At 39.0% G+C, this 17475-nt stretch overlaps 3 protein-coding genes across 5 annotated transcripts in view; 1 reads left to right on the plus strand and 2 right to left on the minus strand.

Moving 5' to 3' along the window:
* Positions 1–1264: 1264 nt before the first annotated feature.
* Positions 1265–1837, minus strand: LOC143891758 (zinc finger BED domain-containing protein RICESLEEPER 1-like). Its single transcript, XM_077396292.1, has one exon. The coding sequence runs from the start codon at positions 1835–1837 to the stop codon at positions 1265–1267; it is 573 nt and encodes a 190-aa protein (XP_077252407.1).
* A 99-nt stretch (positions 1838–1936) lies between these two features.
* Positions 1937–3223, minus strand: LOC143891759 (zinc finger BED domain-containing protein RICESLEEPER 2-like). Its single transcript, XM_077396293.1, has 3 exons — positions 2667–3223; positions 2374–2516; positions 1937–2274 (listed from the first exon to the last, which is right to left on the minus strand). Exons 1-3 carry the CDS (start codon positions 3221–3223, stop codon positions 1937–1939), a joined length of 1038 nt encoding a protein of 345 aa, XP_077252408.1.
* A 10798-nt stretch (positions 3224–14021) lies between these two features.
* Positions 14022–17475, plus strand: part of LOC143892728 (ARM repeat superfamily protein) — a 52987-nt gene continuing 49533 nt past the window's right edge. For all 3 annotated transcript variants that reach the window (XM_077397579.1, XM_077397581.1, XM_077397580.1), the window contains exons 1-2: positions 14022–14284; positions 14383–14480. In XM_077397579.1, the coding sequence (XP_077253694.1) occupies positions 14134–14284; positions 14383–14480 (249 nt within the window). In that variant the 5' untranslated portion in view covers positions 14022–14133. The remainder of the gene's footprint in view (positions 14285–14382; positions 14481–17475) is intronic.

Consider the following 17475-nt stretch of genomic DNA (forward strand, 5'->3'; position numbering starts at 1 on the left):
CTTGTAAAATATACTAATTCAAATCCTCAGAATTTTCAGGAACTAAATTCCTTCGCCGACGATGGCCGGCGAAGTGGCCGAAAAAAAAATGAAGTTTGATCGGGAAGATGATCGGAGACTAGTAAGATCCACCGGAGTTGCAACCGGAGAAGATGAATCAACCGAAAAAAGTGAGATCACCGGAGCAGATGGAGGTTGCCGGAGACGAAGGAGTGGAGTTGGAGCACGGCCGGAAGATTAGAGAAGATCGGAGAGGGATCGGAGCAGAAAAAGTTGCCGGAAAAGGATCAAAGAAGGTGGATCGATGACTCGATCGAGGTGAAAATGGTAAAGATGAGAAATTAAGTGAAGAAGATGGCGAGGTTCGGATTCACGGCTATCGGTGGTGGGGATAGGACCGAGGCTTGATGATGGCGGCCATGAATATGGCTCGAGCTCCTTCTCTGCCAAATCCTCTCTCTCTTTTTCTCTATTGGGAGCCAAAACCCTCAAGAATACTCCCCTTTTCTCCCTTTGCTCCAGATCTCAGATCTAAAATCTGAGATCTGAGATAGCAATGGTCATCTGGAGCTTGCCCGGAGCTGCGATGAGGATGATCGGAAGAGAAAACTCGAGAAATGGAAGTAGGGTTTAGATCTTAGAGTTTGAGAAAAAGAAACTAGAAGTAATGGTTGCTGTGATGAAGGTGGGCAGAAGTGGCTAACAATGATAGGATGGATTAAGGATCGACCGGATTCCGGTCGGATCTCACCGGAGAAGACGATCGGGAAAAGGGAAAAAATGGGTTTAACTCTCAGATCTCTTCTCTCTTTCTGTCCAAATGAGAAAATAAGCTCCTCCCTCTTTAATTTCGGAAAATCTTCAGATCCAGATCTGAGATTTTCTCCCAAAATCTCAGATCCAAATCTGAGATTTTCCCCCGAATCCCCTTCTTCTTCTCCCCTTTCTCTCTGGTTTTTTTTTTCTTCACGAAAAAGAACTTTCCTTTTCTACGAAAAAATAATATATTTGCCTCCCTTTTTCCGTGGACAACCCCCTTTTCAGATGCTTCACCCCTCTTCTAGTCTGCATTGCACTCACTCCCTTGGCTCGGTTGGCTAGGCGAACACGCTCAGATCTCGACGAAATTTTTCAGGGACTTATGGAAGACCTTAAGCTACCCAGGGTAGAATTTGGGGTCCTAACTCATTGATTGGATAGGGCCTCGCACAAACATTGAGAACATGGGTCCGGTCAAAATGGGGTGTCTACACTATCTTAGGAGTCAAAGAACTCCTAAATGCATCAAGTACACGCCCCCCGTGCTAAATGTGGACTCCGAAGCAATAGTGGAGATGGGAACCGCCAACACATTCTGAGCCATTTCTGACAAGATAGGAAATCGGCAACTGTTAACTTTCCACCACCCTAAAATGTCAAATTCATCGGGACCTTCTTCGATGTCTTCACTTAAATATCTCTCCAACTCCGATTTGTTATCCCCACCTCCGGCTTCAATCTTGTGCTTCTTAAACTTTTCCTTAATCATCTTCCTCACATGTTCTCTCGGTTCTTGAGAAAGCTCTCTTGAAGTTGATTGGCCCAAGTTAACTTGATTGTCTCGAGATGTGTTGACTGTGTTCGTATTGTTCCACTCGTTAAACAATTCAACTCTGGCATGGAACACTTTTTCCCCCAACTCGTTGCCTTTTCCCTCTCCATACATACTAATAAGAGCAAACTTAACAAATTCCATTTTATGTCGAGGGTCAAGAACAACAGCGATATAAATTAGTTTATTCATCTTCTCAATGTCGCCCCAATATTTGTCATACTTATCTTTCATTCTCCTCGCCATGATTACCAAGTTAAAGTCTTCACTCTGAAGCCACTCTTGCAAAAGACATTTAACCTCAACAATTTCAGGAAATAAAGTGTTCGATGTAACATACAATGATCATGAAACACGTATGGTGAGCTCATAGAAGTTATGAAGCAAGGTGGCCATCTTTCTAACCTTTTCCCAATCTTCATGATCTGGCTTCCTAATCCCATCCACATCAACTGAATCAAGTTCACTACTGAAAAAAGGATCTTCAACATCAAACATATCAAATGCTTTTTCAATTTTTTCGGCCGCCTTTAACATCAAGTATGTTGAGTTCCATCTTGTAGATACATCTAAGCACAACAAACTCTTGCTCTGAATCCTTTCGTTCTCAACACACTTTTTGAAGAGCTTCAACCTAGATAGTGAACTCCTCACATATCTGACCGCCGTCCGAACACGATCAACTGCAATTTCCACTTCTTTTAGTCCATCGCACACAACTAAATTAATAATGTGCGCTACACACCTCACATGTAGGAATTTTCCTTATAAAATGCTAGAACCCCAATTGATAAGTCTTCTCCTCAAGTATCCAACTACAACATCGTTTGAACTAGCATTGTCCACAGTAACAGTGAAGACTCTGTCAATCCCCCAATCAAGAAGACACTTCTCAATGGCCTTACCAAGAGCCTCACCTTTATGACTAGAAATTGGACAAAAGTTTAGTATCTTTTTGTACAATTTCCATTCATTGTCTATATAATGAGCCATGAGACACATGTAGTTAATTCTTTGTAGAGAGGACCATGTGTCTGTAGTGAGACAAACCCTTTGACATGAGTGTTTAAAATACTTTTTCAACTTCGACCTCTCTTCCAAGAAGAATTGATAGCAATCCCTCGCAACCGTCGAACGTGACGGAATATGAAACCGAGGGCATGCAACTGACATCAAATGTCTAAACCCTTCCTTCTCCACAGACTTAAATGGAAGCTCATCGGTAATGATCATACGGGCTAAGGCATTTCTAATGGCCTCTTGGTCAAACTTCCAAATAGAAAGGGTGCCACTACCATTCCCCTCTTGACCCTTGGTCGGTTGGTAATTCAACTGTGTTTGTGTTGTGTTCATATTGCCGGGGAACTTTTTGCATGCGGTGACGTGATTCTTAAGTGAGGAAGTTTCATTTCTCTTCGGATCACAACAAAACTCCCTCTCACAATACATACAACTAGCCTTATGTTCACCCACCTCATTAACAAATTTTGTAAAATGGTCCCACACATCTGACCTAGACCTCATCGACTTTCTCTTCCGTGTGGTTCCGCCGGTTCCAACCGTTTGGTTTGAGTCTGTGGGGTTTGAAGATTGCTCGCTAGAAATAACATTAGGAGCTTCTTCTTGCGACATCTACGGAGATAATAGAAACAAGACACTATGACACCCATTACCCAACACAAAATAAGCTACCCAATAGAAAACAAGATACGCAGCAAATGAGAATGACATGAGTCATAAGTGATTAAGTGTTACCTTCGTAACCAATAGCAACAAGTCAAAGAAGATAGAATGATGCTAACAAAACCACTTGAGTGGTGGCTCGAATCCAACTAATCCAAGAACAGCAAACCTATATTGAAAGTTACAAACTTACAAACTTAGAACAACAAATCCAACTATTTGTCAGCATATAGAAAAAAGCAATCCAAGTATCCAAGTATCCAACTATCCAAAAACAACTAATCATAAGTTAACATACAAAGTGTCAAAGTTACAAACCTCAATCCTAAGAAAGAAACTCTTAGCAATCTATTTCTTGAATGTAGTATATCAACACCTACATGAAGGAAAAAGATTCGGTTAAGATCAGTTTCTGAGTACCAATTACCAAACAGATTTGGACCATTCGGTTATCAAAATCCAAAACAAAATGCAACAAAATGAGATAGTTTATGATTCAGACACCATTTTCATTGCCATATTAAAGCCCTTATTGAAGGAAAAAAAATCAGATCTCTCAAGTTGCACTCCTCAGTAACAGAAACTACCTGGATTTGAGGATTTCTCAGTAAAAAACTCCGGAATAATTACTTTGTAAATACAAAATAAACATACATATACCCAAAATTGGGTTGAACTTGTTGGGTTAGGACTGAGCCGGACCCAACTGGCTCAACCCAAGTTGCACTTCACGCAGAGAGAGAGAGAGAGAGAGAGAGAGAGAGAGAGAGAGAGAGAGAGAGAGAGAGACCCTTTAACTCTCTGCAACCTGTTCCTCCAAAACCCTTTTCATTTTCACCCATCAGGCCATCACCCACCTTCGATTTCCTGGGCCCCACAGAATCTATGGTGAACGAGCGGTGGCTGAGAATTGCACCTAAGGAATGGCCATAACTATTCGATCAATGTGTTTTTAACCATTTGTTGAGCCATAAAGGCATCAATCAGATCGCCAAGAATGTTTCATAGTTGAGAGTTTTTGGGTGTGGGCTATTTATAATGGATGATTTTGATATACAGTGGGTCCCACCAATAATGTGCTTTGGGCAGCATCAACGAGATTGTGGGCCTACACTTCTACAAAACCTCCCAAGAAACCACCAGCTTGGTTGGTTCTAGCTAAAAAATACATTTCATTGATGCACATTTGTACTCCTTCAAAACCTCCCAACAAACCATTTTTTCTGTTTATCAAGGGAGATGCACTCATCATCCCAAACAAACTTCGTTAAAACCAGATTTTTTTTTTTGGAATGGTAAAACCAGCTAAAATATTACTCCATAACACAAAAATGAATATAAAATGAACCAAAAGGCTTTCTCTAGATTCATGCAGCAAAGACAATGCCAATCTATTCAGGATGGTGTTATTTTAGTGACAAAGTACATGAACACAAAGATATGAACTCATCATTCAACAAGAGGCAGTGGCAGAAAGATGGATAACTAAGCAACTAAAAGTCTCAAATATATAATAAACCAAAAACCTCAAAGCCAATTAGCCAACCCATGTGCCTTCTCGAAATAGAGAAACAAGCAAAACTGAAACCCTTTTCATTTTCACCCATTAGGCCATCACCTCTACAACCAGTGATGGTTAAGAAGACAAATAAAAAGAGAAGAGAATAGATGGGTATTCAAAGAACATGAAGATTAAGAAGGCAAGAAGAACAAAAAATTCAACAACACATGAACAGAGACAAAAAAAATGAATGAAAATAGAATAAGGGTTTTATTGTGTTTATTACACTATTACCTGAGATAGAGAGATGAAAATATGAAAGACCCAAAGATTGAGAGGAAAAAACCCAAAACTGAAAAATGCAAATCACAGCCGTTGGAGCTCGGAGTTGCAGAACTTGGTGTGGTGGCTCGAGGTCATCGGTGAGGCATAGATGGGGTCGTCGGAGTTGGAGAGGCGTCGAAAAACTCGGAACAAACCCAAAACTGAAAACCCTAGAGGTGAGGCAGCTAGAGAAGAGAAGCAGAGAAGAGAGAAGAGAAAAATAAAAAAACCCTAGGTCACGAAAGGGTTTGTAGATTTTGTGTTAAAATAACAATGATTTTTTTACTTGGGACAACCCCTAGTCTAAGTTGTCTTGTGTTTCTCTCTAGTGTAGTGTAGGGCTGCCTAAGTAAAACAAAGGGGCTGGATATCATTTTCCTTTAAAATTAAAAGATGTAAGGTCTTTTCTTAATTTCGGTTTGCAAAACCGAAACCAATGCCAAAAATCGAATTCTAAAGCCTTATACCATTTCGGTCTTTTCGGTCAAACCGGTTTTTATCTTTGGGAACCGAAACCGAAAAACGAAAACCGATATATGGCAATTGCAAAACCGAAACCGAACCGAATTAACCGAACCAATTCGGTTCGGTCGGTTAATTCGGTTTCAACCGATTAATGCACAGCCCTACATATTAGTAGTTAAGATTGTACACGATTGAAATGGACGGTTTTAATGCCCATCAAATGGACGATTTGGATCAAGGAGATGTGGGGCCATAATGTCTTGTCTGCTGCACCTTGTTGTATTACAATGAGGTCGTAACACCCTAATTGCAATTATTGGATGGTGATGGAGCATGTATATGCTCAGATGTGTTCATAATTGCAAAATATGCTCTACGGTGTGTTTGGTTTGCTGAGATCATGAATCTGAATTAACACCACATTTTGTTCCTATTCTCAGTCTCTATTTTGATTCTAATGTTTGTGTAAGTATTACAATTCGCCGGAATATAAGATTTCACCACATGGAAAGAGGGATGTGGTCAATGAAAATCAAGTGAGAGGGATAGATTTTCTCCGTTGAGAGAAAGAGTATGTAGTCGGTTGGTGAGTTGGGAGAGGGAGAGGGAGAGGAGAGAATTTTTCTATGAAGAGAGAGATGTGGTCGATCGATGAAATAGGAGAGGAGAGGGAGAGATTTTCTCTGTGGAGAGAGAGAGAGAGAGAGAGAGAGAGAGAGAGAGAGAGAGAGATGTGACTTTTGGAATTAAGAATAGCACCTCTCTGGTCGATATCAAAATGCACTAGAGAGAGATGTGAATTTTGGAATTAAGAATACCACCTCTGGTCGATATCAAAATGCACTACACTTCTTCCATTTCATCATGGCCATATAGTTGCGTGTGATTTTTATGGCTTCACCTACAACTGAATATATGCAACCCGTGGAGTCCAACCGGCCAACTGACACTAGATTTTTTCACGTCTTTTGGACATATGCCACACCATTCAAAATAGGAACCACTACAACATACTTATCTTCACCATTCCAACTCATGTAACGCTACAAGTAAACCAAGCACCCAAGCGCACTGTGCTTGTCTTATGGAACGTATAAAAAATACTCCACCATGAAGCATACACAAATAAGGCACACTTGATTTAGAATCCACTCATTACGAGTAGAAGTGTGATTACTTGTCAAGATATAGGATCTGAAGTGTGATTACTTATGCACTACACTTCAGACAGTCCCGCTTGAAGTGACCATCTTTCTTGCAATGATAACATTGCATGCCCTTTTTATTGACCCTATATCCTGACCTGCATTTTCTCGATCCCTCGCAAGATGACCTTCTTCTTTGATTCTTCCTATGAAACAATCAACCCATGCTTTTGACCAACATCTTGATTAGAGCTCCTCCCGGTCTCGTTTAATAATATCATTGTCATGACTTCTTCCATCCTTACAGTATCCTTTCCAAATAATAACATAGTCACCCAGATTGTTGTACTAATCAGGAAGCCAAGTAAGAAGCAAAAGGGCATTGCCGTCTTCCTTCACCTTTTTTTCAACCTTGTAGAACTATCCACAAGCCCATTGAACACAATCATGTGTTCCATAAGATCTCTACCTTCCTATATCTTCGGTTCGGTCAACTACCGCTTTAGATACAATCGGTCGGCCAAGCCTTTTGTCATGTGAATCTTTTACAACTTCTCCTATAACTTAGGCATTGACTCTTCTTCCTTCTTCCATGACATTAAACTTAACATTATCTTCCAAACATAATCGAACTGCATTGATCATCTTCGACTCAATGCCATCCCACTCGCCGCATGTCATCTTCTCCATCTTTCCATCATTTCCCCTCAATGCATTAGATATGCCATGTTGACACAAGGATGTCCTTCATCCTCATATGCATAGGGTAAAATTATCCTTGCAATAAAAACTATCAATATTGAACTAGGTAGAAATCGATTTTACTGTCAACTTAGATCACTCGGTACTTCTCATTGCAGGCCTCCACCTCGAACGAAAATCTACCGGATAATCTCTCCACCCTTTGATGATTATTGTAACCGCAATCCAATCACAACACCCGTGATCACTCCATCCAGCCTCAATGGTTGCTCCAACCTCAGCTTTGAAGTCACATTTTGAGAAAATCCGCAGGGCAAATCTAATCCAATCATGCATAGATAAAAATAAGAGTAAAATTAAACACTAGCCACAAGATGAACACGAGCTTTTATGTGGTCCGGCCAAAATGCCTACATCCACCTACGAGAACACATTCTTCACCGTGAGAAAATAAAATCACAAGGATTGCAACAGATCAACACAGACCCACCTGATAGTTACCTAGGAGTAAATTTGATGACCCCAAGAAAAACCCTCTCTCTCTCTCTCTCTCTCTCTCTCTCTCTCTCTCTCCATGCTCGAACCTTTGTTGCCACACCCGGGCTAAGAGAGAAAACCAACTTTTTTTTCCTTGTTTCCTGTCAATGCTAGCAAAACTGTGTGGAAACAACACAACTTTCTCAACATTTTGAGTGATATCATGGTTGCTCTACGTTTATATCAAACTAGAACACATCTTTCTTTCATGATTAAGATAGCTGGATCTCCCAAATTTCGTTCTATCGACTACCCACATCTATATTTTTTGGGGTTCCTGGGCTGATTACCCTCTTATTCAACTTCTTTCTTCGTAACCTCTAACTGGGCTAGCTAACGAGCAGAAAACAATGAGCTTTTAACTTATTTGATTGCACATGCTTAACATTGAGCTTGCAATTAGATTGAGGCCAAACTCAATGTTTAGATGGTAAGGAGGGTGAGATTGAAGTCGTCGAGGATGTGTTACTGTTGTCCTTTCTTTTTACTTGTCTTTTTTTAGTTATGACATGTTGGAGCAACTGGTAACACACAGTCTCTCATTGTACCAAATGCATGGTGGAGATGGCCATGGTGAATCCAGGGGTGTCAATTGATCAATTTTGGATTGGATCCACCAATGTCTTAGTTACGATCAATTCAGATCTCTTATCGGTCGGATTGGATTTGAAGTGTTCTTTGATTCCTACTCCCGTGTCTCAAACACAATCCATTTCAAATTGCACCATCCATCAGAGTGTCATAGTAACTACTGCTTACGTTTTACAAACTTTCATGAGAGAGCGAGGGATACCGCGAGTGCGAGTGTGAGCCACAACAGTGGTGACGCATTTGGCTAGGAACTTAGGGTCGATGGTCAAAGAAAGAAGAATTGAGGATAGCTCGAGACTCGAGAGACAAATGAAAAAATAATAAAATTAAGAATTGTTTGAAAAATTGCATATGGCTTAGTTGCATAGATCCAATTGATATAAATTTCGGATCCTACGAGAGTCTTTAAATGTGCCCATGGATACCATGTGTCTAGATCATGTCCATTTAAGTTAGTATCCGGATGGTTCATTACATCGTCTAGGTCCATTGTTACCCATACGTGTAGAAATTATACGATGAAAGGCTGCACAGACATGTAAAGGTGGTACGATGGAAGTTCCACCATTACTGTTGATCCAACGACACCTCAACAAGTGACATGCTGTTGGACCGCATATCAAGGATGAGATGATGAGTGCGTTTGCATGCCTTTTCATCTTATAAAAACCCCCACAGGTGAATCACTTTCCTTCCGGCTATGTCTTGGCTATAGGGTTGTTCATTCGGTTTAAACCGAACCGAATTCACCGAAAATAACCGAACCGAAATATTTCGGTTACTGAAAAAAGAAAACCGAAACCGAACCGAATTATTTGATAACCGAACTTGAACCGAAACCAAAAAATGAATTCGGTTGTTCGGTTAGTTCGGTTATAACCGAATTATATGAGTGTAAAATTCTGGATTTTAAAATGGAAGTAGATGTGGAGGAAATAGGTTGCAGACGACTGATTTGGGTAAGAAATACAGGTTAGAGAAACTCACTGGAAATAGGGATGTCATCTTTGTGGTGGTTTCTCTCCAGAGTTGCCTTCATGGACGATGGTCTGGACTCACCGGAAAACCAAAGCTTCGTCGGCAGGACTTCCGGCATCCTCGGGTGGGAGGCGTGCGAATAGTGGCACCTTCGTCGGAGCCGGACCCGTTCTCCCATTCTACCCTTCCCTTCCTGGTTTTCATAAGGAAGAGGACAATGAGAGATAAAACAGAGAAGATTGAAAGTTTATGTGGCCGGGTGAACTACAACTACAAGATCTAGAAAGTAGAAACTGAATGATACTGTGAGAAGCTCTTATATGAGACGCGAGTGAGAAACATGATCTTGATCTTTCTGTCATGCCCCACAGACTTGATCGGACAGTTTATATCACTAGTCAAAACGCTTTCTTTGCCACAAACGGCTCTGATATAATCCATAGAAAAACGTTTTGAAAATTCTTCTGTCACGTGCGTTCTGTATTAAACAGCACCGCCATACGAACGCCAACCCACAAGGGTAGTAACTTGCAGAGAGCATTTAATATTTTTTAAGATAGGTTGCAGACTTGCAGAGAGCATTTAATATTTGAACAGCTTTCTTTGTGTTATTTTCCTTCTTGAAAATAGCAAAAGGTAAAATAACTTTTCTTTATGTCACGTCAGGTCTTTTCCTATTAAAATATCAATTCATTGCTCGATTGTGCTGTGGGTTGTCCCGACTACCAAGTTAAAAAAAAAGAGATAAATATGGTTGTGGGTTGTCCACTTGTCCCAACTCCAAAGTAAAAGAAAGATGCAAAATGCTAAATATGTGATAAACGAACACAAAGTTCGGTTTTCGGGTTAACCGAAATTTTTGTTAGAACTAACCGAAACCGTAACCGAAAACCGAAATTTCTTTCGACCAACAACCGAAACCGAACCGAATATAAAAAAAACCGAACCGAAAATTACAATTTCGGTTTGGTCGGTTCGGTTATTCGGTTTTACCCGAATAATGCACACCCCTACTTGGCTATGTCTGGATGTCACATACAAGGGATCCTCAAGCAATCCCTAATATAAAAAAATACACTTTTCTTGAACTTTATGGTGTTTGTTTGCCAAAGTAACACCAAAATCCTCATATATTACCAGAAAAGAAACACGTGTAATAGTTTCATGTCTGATGATGTGGCATCACTAGCATTTACGTATGAAATATCGCAAAAACGAAGAGATTTCTAGGTAATCCTCCCCTCATCTCTCTCCCTCTAACGCTTTCTCTATCTCTCCCTCTCCATGTTGACTTGCATCCAAACATAATAAAGCACATGGCTTTACCAAGGCTTACATGGCATCCAAAATCCTGCTTACATGGCATCCAAAATCCTGCCCCCTCTATAGACTATACTTCCCTAAAAAATGCTCAAGCATCCAAACAGAGTTGAGTATGACACAAGTTTGTAAAATTGAATTCAAGAGTTCAAATATTCAAATCCAATCAACATAACCCGGCAACTGGACCCACACAGTACAATACTAATGTCCAGTCATTCGTATCTATATATATAAGTAAAGCGGAATCCTCTAAGCTATGGTGGTGCCCCGTGTCAGCCCCTCTGTACCCCGAATATTAGCAAAGTGATTTATTCTGTTTTCAAACATTTCCTTCACTCTAACATTTCTTATTCCGTGTGTTGCACCCAATTTGATTACTGCGATAATTTTGCAATTATAGCAGGAGATTTTAATACAGCTATAACATTTCCTATTAAGTAAAGATTTTAATACAGCTAAAACGTTTCCTATTCAGTATGAAAGGTTTTTTAGCAAGAGTCTCTTTGGAACCAACTTATGTATATTGAAAGGATTAGTAATTAATACTGTCAAAATTTATTTGGGAGAAAGAAAAAACGTTAGGATAGGTCTTCTCAGATTCCTTCGCGCTATCGTTTCCACTTCCTATAATTAAGGGATTTATCCCGTTTTTATATCTCTAAATTCTGAACATTTCCACGTCTCCCCAATTCATTTTTAGCAATGTTTCAACCCTCACTTAAATTCCTTTTACCTCTATATTTAAAACCCAGTAAATCCTAGGCATATCCATTAAATCCTAACGTTTCCAACTTTACCAATTCATTTTTTGCAATGTTTCCTAATACACCCATCAAATACCTTTTACAAATAGAAATTCCATGTCTATTTTTGGTTTTTAGAAGGTATGCACGGGGTTGGAGAAAAGTTTTTTCCAATGCCGAGCACATGGTCGAAATATTGTTTTAGTAATGGAAGGACCTGTTTCTATTTATTGAGGATCCATATCAGCTTTGTATATTTCCCACAGATTTTGCATAGAGATAAGTCGACGGAAGTGTTGTTCTTCACAAAAAGAGTGGAGGAAGGATTTTTCAGAAGGAAAATTTGATATGGTGCATTTAGACACATTCTCCTGATTTTAGAAAAAAAAAAAAAAAAAACCACACTTCTTTGATATGAAAATCTTGATTTAGATCTCAACTTTTTCTTGGGTTGGAATCATGGTTAAAGAATGAAATATCATATTTCGTCCAATATTTCCAGGATTTTTTTTAATTGCAACATTTCCAAGATTTCTTCCCTATTGAATTTATTTTTTTAATTTATTTTTGTTATTGTTGTAGGTTGGAATCAGGGTTAAAGAAAGAAATCCCAAACCATTTCCAATATTTCTGCATGTCCTAAGGCCCTGTTCGTTTGAGATTATGACAACTAATGGTGAGCCCCCGCACCGATTATTAGACTCAAATTTAATGTAATTTGAGTCCAATAATTGATGTGGGGCCTCACAATCGGTCGTCACAATCTCAAACGAACAGGGTGTAAAAATTGTTTCCCAATCCTCTCGATCTACATTATTCTCTTTCAATTTTTTTTAGTTATTTGTGGATTCTAACTTATTTTTTTGTTTGGCTTCCTGCTTCATATGCTGTCTTCTTATAGATTTTCATGCACATCTATAAGTATTATTTGCACATCTGTGTTTCCTTATTAACCATTGGAAGGTTTTAATTTCACCTTTTTCATTTCAAAATTTGATGTTGAGAAATCTAATTATTGGGTGTTTTCTTTGTTTCATAATTTTAATTACGTTAACAATTTCAAAATTCTTTCTTTAGGGTTTGATGTGTCCCATCTGGGTTTTGTTTATGATCTTCCTTTTAGGGTTTTAGATATAAAGTTTCAGCGATTCGTTTTGATAATCACCTTCGTCTTTAGGATTTTAGTGTTTATGGGATTATCTCAGTTTCTTTTGATTAGCTCTGTAGGCTGTCTATAAAGAGGACATTCAGAGTGAGCTCAGCTTAAATAAATCAATTGATATTAGTGGAAAAATTACTATAGAATATTACTCTGTGACTCATGCTTATTTCATTTTTTAAATCTCTTCATTGCAAAGGAAACCAAGATGGAAGAAAATGAGGAGGATCTTTCTTAAGGTTAGGCTTTTCTTTCACTGATTGGTCTGTTAATGAACGTTGTTAATGAACTTGGTTCTCTCCCCATTTTCGTATAGAAAGCATTAGAAGTAAGAACATCTGGGTTTTTTTTTTTTTTTCATTTTCATTTCTCTTTGGTTGCTGTTTTTTGGGATTGGATCTTTGGCTTTCATTCTCGATTTTCTAAGGTTTTCATTTTTTTATCTCATCTTCAAAAGAGTACTCAAATCCTCTTCCATAGGATAGAAGATAAGCGATGATACACCCTAAAGCGATTTTCTCACAAGCGCCCAGTCATTCAAAAACCTTATTAAGATTTCTTATAATGTTCAGAATTCTTTCCTGCCCATGTGCAAACTTACCCTAAAAGATTGACAGTAGAGATATGGAAATACCCGATTAAGAATAAGCCACACCACAATTTGCATAGCATCGCCATGTTATAGTGAAAAATGTGGTCGCAATGATTCTTTGAAGAATCAAAGAATTGCTTTGACTGAAAATTCAATTATTGAACACGTAGAAAATCCTTGCTTCAGCATCATACGTGTAGTGACATCTACTTGGAATAGGAGATTGGATTTTTCATCGCATTAGTGTGAATTCAAATGGTGATGACAAGCTGATAAAAGCAAGTTATTTTGGTTCTCACCAAGTTTATTCCAGTCGTCCACAAAAACATTAGATCCATTTGTGTGATGGATCTAAATGCTTTTTAGCCAAGTCCAAGTTGTTATGGATTTTCATTCTGTTGCAGGTGAAATATTTTTTTCTTGCTCGGGCAAATGGCACTAGCATCTGATAAGTAATAACTAGCATCTGATCTGATAATGGGCACAACCGTCCACTATCAAATGGACGGTTAAAAAACAATCAAAGCTGAAATCGACTTTGCCAAGGTGGTCACGCCTCCTTATATTCCTCGGAAACAAAAAACATTTCTCCTCCTAACGTCATTACAGGATATTTTGGTCATTGCACACGCCAATAAAATGGGTATTTTGGTCATTGCATAAAGATCGTGGCTTTTCTTCTTTGGTTTGTTTATGCATACGAGGGAACAGTAGCTCTCTCCTCCTACAATTCACAAACCCTAGCTTTCGGTTTCGCCCAAATCCTTTCGAATTAGGGTTTTAATCTCCGATTTCTGATATGGAAGAGCATATACGTGAATCACGCCTAGATTCAGTCTCATCATCTTCACATCCTGGTCGAGTGATCAGTGTGCTTCTCAATTCTCGCCCTAGGCAGCTTGAATCCGTCCTTTCTCGTGTTGGTTCCACTTCGCATAGAACTTCCGAGGGTTTGTTTCTATCTATCTTAACTATAGTTCTCTCCCTTCCTCTCTCTTTCTGTATAATGTCTTATTGTTTTTTTTTTTCTGTTTGTTCTTTGTTGCAGTCTTGTTAGATGAATCTATATGTTTCATAAGGTATGTTAGGGATGCTGTTGAGAAGAGGGAACCGTTGGATCAGTTTCTCATTCCGATGATTGAAAATGTAAGAGAATTTATAAACTTTTTTTTTTATAAAAAATTTCACTTATCTTTTCTGTTATTTATTAACTAATGAATTGATCCAAACATCCCCAAAGGTGATGTGTTGGTCATCTGAGGGGCTTATTGAACAATTGTCGGAGGGTCATATTGAATCCAAATACTTATGTGGAATGGGGTAAGTGTGTTTGCATTGTTATATGATACAAACCCAGGCAGGATCCATTCATGATTAATCCGAGACTTTCATATTACCACAATACTCAACTCAACTCAACTCAACTAAGCCTTTGTCCCAAACTAGTTGGGGTCGGTTAATGAATCCTTTAGAAAATTTTCATGAAGAAGGTGAAAGAATCTACCCGGCTCAAATTGACTAAGTTTAATCCTGACACTAGTTGGGTTCGTCTACATGGATCATTTCTTCCATTCTATCGAAGGTCATGTTCTCTGTTATGTTCCTAGCCCTCAAGTCTTTCCTCACTGTTTCTACCCAAGTTGTTTTCGGTTTACCCCTACCTCTTTTTACTCTATCAACTTGGCACGAGTCACTTCTTCTCACCGAAGCATCCAAAGGCTTACGTTGGATATGCCCAAACCATCTTAAGCGTTGCTCTCTTATCTTCTCCTTCATTGGTGCTTTCGAATTTAAATAATAGCTAAGAATGGTAGGTTGATATGATTAGGAGGGAGATTAAGAGAAATTCTCTCTAGTAGTTAATTTGAATATGAATAATGACTTGTAACCAGGGGTAGATTAGGAGAGAATCTCTCTATTAGTTAATTTGAATTTGAATGATGACTAAGAATGTTAGGTTTGTAAAATGGGGCTGGACTTAGAGATGAGTACAGGTCACTAAAATGGGCATTTGTGGCACCCATAAGGTGGCAGATTCAAATGAGGCTGAAATGCGGGCTGTTCATCAAGCGATAAAGCTTCTTGCCAATGAAGATTTGAACAAAGTAGTAGTAGAAGGGGACTCGCTCAACATGATACGGTGGTTAAGAGGTTCCCAATCTCATCCATGGAGGTTTGATTCTTTAGTTGATGAGATTCAAGACATAGTAGGGGAGGCTACTATATACCTAAATCAAGATATAGTAGGGGAGGCTACAATATCCTTAAATCATGTCAGGAAATCAGCAAATGGAGAAGCTGACAGACTAGCTAGAGAAGGGGTATCGAAAGAGAGTTTGGAATTGTTCGACTTCCTTCCTCCTTGATTCCCTTTCTTTTCTTTTTCTTTTCTCCCTCTTGGGGGAAGGTTTTTTTATTGTTCAGTTCATTCGGTTGTTTCCTGGTTGCTTGCTTAGACCTTTTCGGTCTTTGCTTGCTTTTAATGAAATTTTTACCATTTAAAAAAATTATAGGTTAGTAAAGTGATTGTAATTAGGAGGAAGATTAGGAGAGAGTCTTTCTAGTAGTTAATTTGAATATGAATAAGGAGAGGATAAATAGGAAGCTAAGAGAGGAGACCTATCATGAGAAATCTTGTATAACCGAAAGGTGAATTGGAGGAATCATTCTCCTCAAAGAGAACATTTTATTTAATTTATGCTATATTTAATAGAATACACCATCTTCCTTGTCTTATTCGATTGGGGATCTTATCATTATATTGAGCATTGCTGGTTAGCCATTAGGTTTGAAGTTCAAGTCCTTGTCACACCCAAAAACTCACCTTGAATATAATGAATCCGAAAGAAGTATCACAAGTGGAAGGGAGTAATGGATTACTTGGAGGTGAGTAAGCTCCATACGTTCGTGGTTAGGATTTAAGTGCTTAGCTATAAGTTTGACAATAAAGATTTGAAAGAGGGTCATATCTATCATTAAAAAAGTCCACAATTCAGTAAAAATGATTCAAGAGAAAACGAGGGTCGACCAAGATCCAAAAGTGCACTGGAGGATATAGATTTAAATGAAGTGTGCTTCTCATCATTAGGTGGTTGTATTACTCTCATAAAACCTGCCGCGGCAAACCTTCCGATATATTATATGTCCATTTTTAAAATCCGTGCATCAATAGCTAGCAGGCTTGAAAAATCCAAAGAGATTTACTATGAGACGGGAAAGAATCAAGTTCTCATTGGTAAGATGGCACTAGAGGTATGGAGAGGGAAAGTCTGCTCGATGGAGATCAATCATATTTGCTAAGTACGACAACCTGGATAGCAACTGAGACGGGGAGGAAAAGATGAAAGTTATATGTCTAATCAATGGGAAAGATGTGTGCAAATCTAATGCATCATGATGGGATTGGCATTGGCAACCATGAAGGAGGAGAGAATGAGGCTCTCCTTGGTGGTACGGAGAGGAAAAGTCTGCTTTTTGGAGATCAGTCATACTTGCTTAGTACGACAACCTGGATAATAGCTGAGATGGGAAGGAGAAGTTGAAAGTTATACGTCTAATCAATGGGAAAGATCTGTGCAAATGTTAAGCATCATGATATGGTTGGCATTGGCAACCACAAAGGAAGGAATCTGGCTCTCCCTGGTAGATGGCACTGGAGGTACGGAGAGGAAAAGTCCGCTTCATGGAGATCAATAATATTTGCTAAGTAAATTTTTTTTTTTAAAAATAAAATATTTGCTAAGTACGACAACCTGGATAACAGCTGAGACGGTAAGGGGAGGTTGAAAGTTATACGTCTAAGCAATGGGAAAGATTTGCGCAGATTAAATCATCATTATGGGATTGGCAGTGGCAACAATAAAGGAAGGAATCAGGCTCTCCTCGGTGGATGACACTGGAGCTATGGAGAGGAAAAATCCGGTTTTTGGAGATCAGTCATATTTGCTAAGTGCAACAACTTGGATACCAGCTGGCTTGCTTTCTGTCCTGACAGTGGTCAAGACTCTGGTTCATGGCATTCATTATGCTCGTTTTTGGATGAGTCTGTTAAAGGCATAAGATTGAGCATTGGGCAAGGTGAAAAGACTAGATTCTTGGAGGATGTTTGGTGCGATGACAAGTCTATTTGTGATCACCATCC

This window comes from Tasmannia lanceolata, unplaced genomic scaffold (assembly GCF_043159265.1).
Source record: "Tasmannia lanceolata isolate RefF3 unplaced genomic scaffold, GAP_Taslan_0.1 ptg000015l, whole genome shotgun sequence".
Taxonomy (NCBI): domain Eukaryota; kingdom Viridiplantae; phylum Streptophyta; class Magnoliopsida; order Canellales; family Winteraceae; genus Tasmannia; species Tasmannia lanceolata.

Coding starts and splice junctions, on each gene's coding strand:
- LOC143891758 (XM_077396292.1), bottom strand. CDS start 1,837: ATGGCGAGGAGAATGAAAGATAAGTATGACAAATATTGGGGCGACATT.
- LOC143891759 (XM_077396293.1), bottom strand. CDS start 3,223: ATGTCGCAAGAAGAAGCTCCTAATGTTATTTCTAGCGAGCAATCTTCA. Junction 2,517..2,666: donor GAGAGGTCGAAGTTGAAAAA/GTATTTTAAACA, acceptor TCCAATTTCTAG/TCATAAAGGTGAGGCTCTTG. Junction 2,275..2,373: donor GAGAAGACTTATCAATTGGG/GTTCTAGCATTT, acceptor TGGAAATTGCAG/TTGATCGTGTTCGGACGGCG.